The sequence below is a fragment of the Serinus canaria genome, chromosome 5 (genome assembly GCF_022539315.1).
Source record: "Serinus canaria isolate serCan28SL12 chromosome 5, serCan2020, whole genome shotgun sequence".
NCBI classification, from domain to species: Eukaryota; Metazoa; Chordata; class Aves; order Passeriformes; family Fringillidae; genus Serinus; species Serinus canaria.
In genome coordinates, this window is record NC_066319.1 from 28510309 (window position 1) to 28516794 (window position 6486).

Genomic DNA, 6486 nt, shown 5'->3' on the forward strand with positions numbered 1-6486 from the left:
CATGATCATGGCTACACAAACTGCCTTCGTATGCCGAGTTTGGTCCCAGCAAGCTCTACCTCCAACACCAGATGAACCTTAAAGGTGCCTTCCCTTGTAGCAGTCAGTGAACTCAACACCACACCTGTTCTAGACACCACCTAGGTATGGTCACACTACATATAAAGTACCAGGAAAGATCGGCATCAACATCTCCATTGTCCAGACTGTGCCTTGTAACCCAAAGTAGTTCATCCTAATTAAGAATAAACTGGTTTGTACTAAGAACCTACACTAAATAAACAGTGTAATTTCTTAGACCAGGAATCAACATAAGCTTCCATACTGCAAAGCCTGGGAGTTTAACAGGGAGCCCATCATTACAACAGCCAGCTCCCCAGGGAAAATGCAGGCACCTGTTCATGCTGCTTGCACAAGTAAGTAGTGTGGTCTAGAAACACAATTCAGAACAACTATTTATAGAGCAGATAATACTTCACATTTAGACTGAAAGAAGTCTGTGATCCCTTTCATCACAGCAAGTGCCTTCAGCCACCTGGGTTCCAGTTGAAGCCAAGTCCCACTTGGACACAGATGCCCATCATCATCTAAGTTAGTATGATCAACTGACTCAAGATCTCTTCACAGCTGACCTTCCAACCCCGATGAGTGTGAATGCTGTTTTACCCCTGCAAGTTAGAGCCCTCTTGCTACGCACCTCTTGGGATGAGCAGCTGCACCACTAAGGCTCTGAGAATGAAGCCTCCCATTCCCCAAAGCTCACTGGTAACAACCCAGTTATCTGTGGATCCTACCCCCCCTCAGGCCTGCTCTCAGGAGTGCCTGGCACTCTCATACAGTGACACCTCAACAGACAGACCCACGCAGCACAAGAGCTCCTCCTCCTTCCTTAGCTTGGCACCCAAGAACTCTGCAGCAGCAGGGAGAAAGGGCAGCAGGGCTGCAGAGGTCAAACACCTGACTCCCACAAGGCCAGACCTTACTCCTAGAGCAACCATTTTGCACTTCCTACTATCTATCCCAATCTGAGCCTAGGCTACAAAGATCTTTTAAAACGTTTCTACAGATTACTAGAATAGCTCTGTAAAGCACTTTATAAGAACACATGTTATTTAAAAAATTTCATTCCTAAGTTCTTGTGGGTGAGGGCTTGAGAAATACAGAGACTGCAGAGGACTGCTGCCACGGAAAGGCACAACACTAAAACACAGAACCTCATGGTACTACTGCTGCATTACTCCCACCCACCAACTTAAAAATCCCTCTTCCCCCAGAATGAGAGCTAATGCTCACAAAAATGGTTTATCTACACTTCAGTGTTCTCATGTGAACATGCACAAATACACTAAGGAAGAATGCTGACTACATGTCTTTAACACTCACACTTATTGTTCCTAAGTCATTAAAAGCTAAATGACTCATCCACTCCACTTTTTGCTATGAACTATGACACCCTGATTATCCATGTTCTGATTTCATAACACAGAGACATCCAATGACATCACACAATGTATTTAAAAGGATGCTAATTCTCACCCCTGCCCAAAACAGTTATCACTTTGGCAGCTCCATCTTTAAGAAACATTTTAATACAGTCACAACCACTTTATTAACACCAAGAAACAAACTAGAAGCAGAAATGTTTATTTATACTTTATTTGAACTATTTTATTCTTAGGTATCAAGAAATAAGAGTGCTTTATAGATTATTATTACCACAGGGCAGTGAAATGGGCATTTTCTTAGTGTAGTGCAAGTCATATTAAATGAAAATATTTTAAAATAAAGTTTTATTACCAGTACCGACCAGCACTTAATCTGCTGACCTATAGCTGAAACAATGTCTCAAAAGCACAAAAAATACCCTCTGAAATAAAGCTTTATATACAGCACATATTGAGCTCTCTCAGATGTCTAAAACTATTAGCCTGAGACATTAATGTTTTTAGTCGCTATTCACAGTTGAATATACTGAGAATTAAGTGTTCAGATGACTTTAGAGTACAAAAAAATTTGTCTGGTTTAGTTATAAAGAGCTCTGCCAATATACACAAACTATACACTTCAGACATTCACAAAAAAATGTGAGCAAGAAAAGGGTTATCAAAAACATTTAATACAATTAGTCAATAACCCTTCCCCCCATGGTCCACATCTACAAAGTTCCCTCTTCCCTCCCCTCTCCCCATTCAAACCCTTTCCCACAGAAAGTCACATACTTACCACAAGTTTTAGCAAGTATGGTTTAAAAAAGGGCCCCCAGGGCAAGTTATTTATAGTTCAGTTGCCACTGTCAACAGATCTTGACCTCGATCTAGACCTCTGCCGGTCTACGGATGACGGAGATTTGGATCTGCTGGAAGAACCACGCTTCTGGCTCTTGTTTGGCAGTGGAGATCTGCTAACTGACCGCGACTTGCTGCGGCTCCTGCTCCGTGACCTGCTGTAGGACTTGCGGCTGCGGGAACGAGAGCGGCTGCGAGAGCCGGATGAGCTCCTGCTGCGAGACCTTGACCTGCTCCTGGACCTGCTGAGGAGCCAACAGGGAGCGCCAGTCAGTGCCCGCTATGGAACCCCATGGCCCTAACCAGGCACTCCACAGCTCTCCTGCTCGGCTGCTTGGTCACCGACTTCAAAGGTCCTCACTGAACATTTAAGCATTATTAAGAAAGTAGAAATCCGTACCTGTGCCTTTTGCTGCCTTCAATTAGCTTGATTTTCCTTCCATTAATTTCTTTACCAGAAAGCTTTTCGATAGCATTCTTTAAATCACTGTAAGAGGCAAATTCAACCACCCTATGGAAAAAAAAAACCAAAAAAACCAAACATGAAGCTCACTATTACAGGTTGTAGTTACCAATGCAAGCAAAATTTACACTGGGGAAAAAGCCAAACAAACAAAACCCCAAAACCTACACTGCTCAGTGTAATTATCCCTTGTCATCACTGAAGCATGAAAAATTCACCTCCCCAAACATTTCCCACACACATTTTCAAAGGGTAGCTAAATTAAGCCATGAACAGCTTCTGACACTGAAAGTAGCCACCTTCCCTCCCCAAATATTACATATACAGGTTATTCTACAGCTTTCAAGAGATTACTTGATAGACTTACCCTTCATTTAACTTAGGTCTGTGTGCATCTGCAAAGGTTACTTCCCCGGCTTGCCTCATGAAGTCTTTGAGATCCTAACACAAGACCACTTTTGTTATGCAAAGAAGTGAAATTAACATTTACTTATACAAAATAGTTAAAAGCAAACAAAAGAAACTTATGACTACTGAAAGAGAAGTTGTTAGATAAATCACAAACATGGCAACTGCCATACTTATAATCAAAATTGCATTATCTGTATCACGATCTGTATCAGGGCACGAAATAAGTGAGAAAAGCATATTGCTTTAAGCAAAATGCTAATAAAAAAGGGTCTTAACATTAAGGTAAGTATTAGTCTAAAATGATTTTATAGATTAAGTAACAAAAAGAAAGAAAGAGAGAAAAAAAGAAATAAAAAGCACATTTTTATATCTACTGAATTGACTTTGAATTACTACCCATATATTTTTTGGACTATTTCAGTCTCCATTTACATTACAAGTCTTACACAAAATTACATTTACATAACACCAATTATTTTGTGCCCCATATGTCATTAAAAATATAGTTTACTTTACCTTTATAAACATTTCCCTAGGCTAGCCAAGCAGCAAACTGCATTAAGCGACCGGAGATACCGTCATGACATATGCCCGACTGGCTCTTCGCCACCCACTTGCCGAACACTACCCAGTCGATGGAAGCCATTAATCGCACTGCCCTCCCTATCAGGAGACTATGGATGGATCCATTCTCTATGCTTGATGTCACCAAGGACCACTTTACTGCGATCAGGATTCCAACGACCACCTAATTTCCAATCTTTCAACTCTTTTCGACCAGGACCTCGTTATTCGGAAGCGTTACAGGAAGAACAGCTCTCAACTTAGGAATCAGATCTCGTTAACGCTCTGGGACCGCTGCAATGTGGCACTTTAAGGAGTGCATCGATTACGTCTAGACCGGCAAACACAGATCTAGAGGTGGCCAAGTGACATTGTAGGAGCTGACTGGAAAGTCAACCAGGCCCGACCAAGAGTGACCAAGACAGAACGATTAGGATAACCCACAGGCACTCCTCGTCATAAGGCCAACGACACAGATAGGCTGGCAAATAAAGGGTTTAATATGTGGTTAAAATGGATTTTAAAAACAAGAAAAAAATAAATATATATCCTCAAACATATAAATTTATTATTATTATGAATTAACATTAACTAACTTTCATTCAAAATATTTAAGTTACATTACTAAAAATCATTAATTACATAAACATTTTAATAAATTAGGTTTTAATTTAATTAATTATTTTACAAAATAATTACGTTATATTGCATACCCATTAAATGAAATCAAAATAGTTAATCATGTTTCAACAAACCTGCCAGCTGACACGGGAAGACAAATTTTCCACTATGAGGCGATTTTCTGTTCTTAGAGGTGGGGCGTTTCTGTTTTGAAACAAACAATTCAGACTTCTATCAGTAAATACAATATAACCACGTTAATATTAATGAGGGCTGTACCAAGAGCTGGTATCACCATATCATCATTAGTACTACGACCTGAACTATGCAATGGCCTGAGCAATCTAGGACAGGCATTAATTACTTAAGGGAGGGAGCGTAAGCATGACAAGCATATCTGAGAAGTTCTGTAATCTTCACTATCCTGCTGCCACATCAAACAACTTAAAAGGCAAACAACACCTTTTAATAGCTCATTGCAGCTCACATTCTCTGGGGTTAGGCCAAAGCATTCTTTTTTTTAAACTGCACTGATTCAAAGCTGCACGTACCTCCTGTCACTGCGCGGGCGGCGGCTACTGAACCGGTCAGAGTACCTCCCTCTGCCCCTGCCCCTGGAGCGTGCTCTGGCATGCTCAATGGTCACCCTATCAAGAGAAACACATAACAAAACACCTGTTTTTACACATGTCTTCTTTTCAATACAGTTGAATTCTCAGGACAACCTAACAAAACCAAAATAGTTTGACAAATACTAATAACACAATTCAAATTAAAATAATTTTTACAAATTGACTTATACAATCTTGATCCCCAAGGTTGTATAGCCGCGAAATAAGATACCTCACCTTTCACTGCAAAGTTCTTTTCCATCCAATTCATAAACAGCATCGTCTGCATCCCGCGGATCCTCAAACTCCTGCACAAGCAAGACAATAAAATTAAGCAATTACATTCCAATGAACGAGCAAGTGATTATTTGCCACGTGGTGTGCCTTGATGGGCATATTAATGATTTTCTTTCCAAGTAGCTTCATAAACTTCAAACGCTACTGAGTACTAAGGGGGTGGGGAAGGGAGAGGGGGCGCACTCACCACGAAGCCGAAGCCCCTCTTCAAGTCGATGTCTCGGATGCGGCCGTACCCCTTGAAGAACCTTTCCACATCCTTCTCCCTGGCGGCCGGGTTCAGCCTCCCGATGAAGACGCGGCAGCCGCTCATGGCTGTGTTAGCGCGGCCCTGCTGCGGGGACAGGCGCGTCACGCCCGCCCGGTGACTCAGCACCGCCCGCCGCCGCTGCCGCACTGCGCCAGCCAGCCCCGCCCCCGCCAAGGGCCAATGGGAAGGCGGCGGGCAGACACCTCCTCACCTCCGCCCAATACGAGCCCAGCGCTCGGCCTCCAGCACCGCCCAGCTGCCTCCCCTCCCAGTTAGCCCCGCCTCCCCAGCTGAAGAAGAAAAGCAAACGCCATCGCTGCGCTACAAAATGGCGGCCGTGGCGCACCCGCCTCCGGCAGCGATCCTGCCGCGGCGCGCACCGACGGAACGGAGTGGCGACAACGCCAGCCGGGGGTCCGAGCACGCAGCAGAAGCGCCCCGCACCGCATACGCTCCGCTTCCCCCGCGCCCCGCTCTGCGGGGAAGCCCCGGGAGCTTTTACGAACCTGTGCAGTGGGTCTCGGTGCAGGCCGAGCCGGACGGTTGCGCGGTGCGGCGCGGCAGACGATCGGCGGATCGCTCAGGCGGATACGTCCTTCCCTGGTGACAGACTGCTCCGACTGCTGCGCAACACCGGCGCTGCACCGCGAAATGGAGGCGGCCCCGCGCGTCAGCACCGCCCCGCGCGGCCATTGGCGGAGGCGGCGGCCACGCCCCTGCCCGGGGAATCCAGGTCAGGGCGGGGGGGCGGCACCGGCGCCCCTCAGCTGGAGCCATGTTGGGGCGGCAGCCGGGATAAACAGCCCGGGCCGCCTCGCCGGGAGGGCTGTGCTGAGGGGTGAAACACAACCATCGGGGCTCTTCTACTCGTCTAGTACACAACAAGCTGAAACCTGTACCCCTCTTGTGTGCGGGCAAGGGCTCGCGTCAGGCGTTTCTGGCTACTGATAGACAAAGAATGAGGGGAGGAAAATATATAAGGAC

The 6486-nt window shown here is 45.3% G+C and overlaps 1 protein-coding gene across 4 annotated transcripts; it reads right to left on the bottom strand.

Annotated features, from left to right (window-relative positions):
• Window positions 1-1640: 1640 nt before the first annotated feature.
• SRSF5 (serine and arginine rich splicing factor 5) lies at window positions 1641-6169 on the bottom strand. 4 transcript variants are annotated; one of them, XM_009101997.4, is made up of 8 exons: window positions 6009-6169; window positions 5440-5583; window positions 5193-5263; window positions 4896-4991; window positions 4479-4548; window positions 3116-3189; window positions 2686-2796; window positions 1641-2527 (listed from the first exon to the last, which is right to left on the bottom strand). In XM_009101997.4, exons 2-8 carry the CDS (start codon window positions 5563-5565, stop codon window positions 2281-2283), a joined length of 795 nt encoding a protein of 264 aa, XP_009100245.1. In that variant the 5' UTR covers window positions 5566-5583; window positions 6009-6169; the 3' UTR covers window positions 1641-2280. The 4 variants fall into 4 exon arrangements, with proteins under 4 accessions (XP_009100245.1, XP_009100244.1, XP_018763111.1 ...); XM_009101996.4 differs by having other exon boundaries at window positions 1641-2530; window positions 6009-6168; XM_018907566.3 differs by having other exon boundaries at window positions 1641-2530; window positions 5440-5586; window positions 6009-6162.
• Between the last annotated feature and the right edge of the window lie 317 nt (window positions 6170-6486).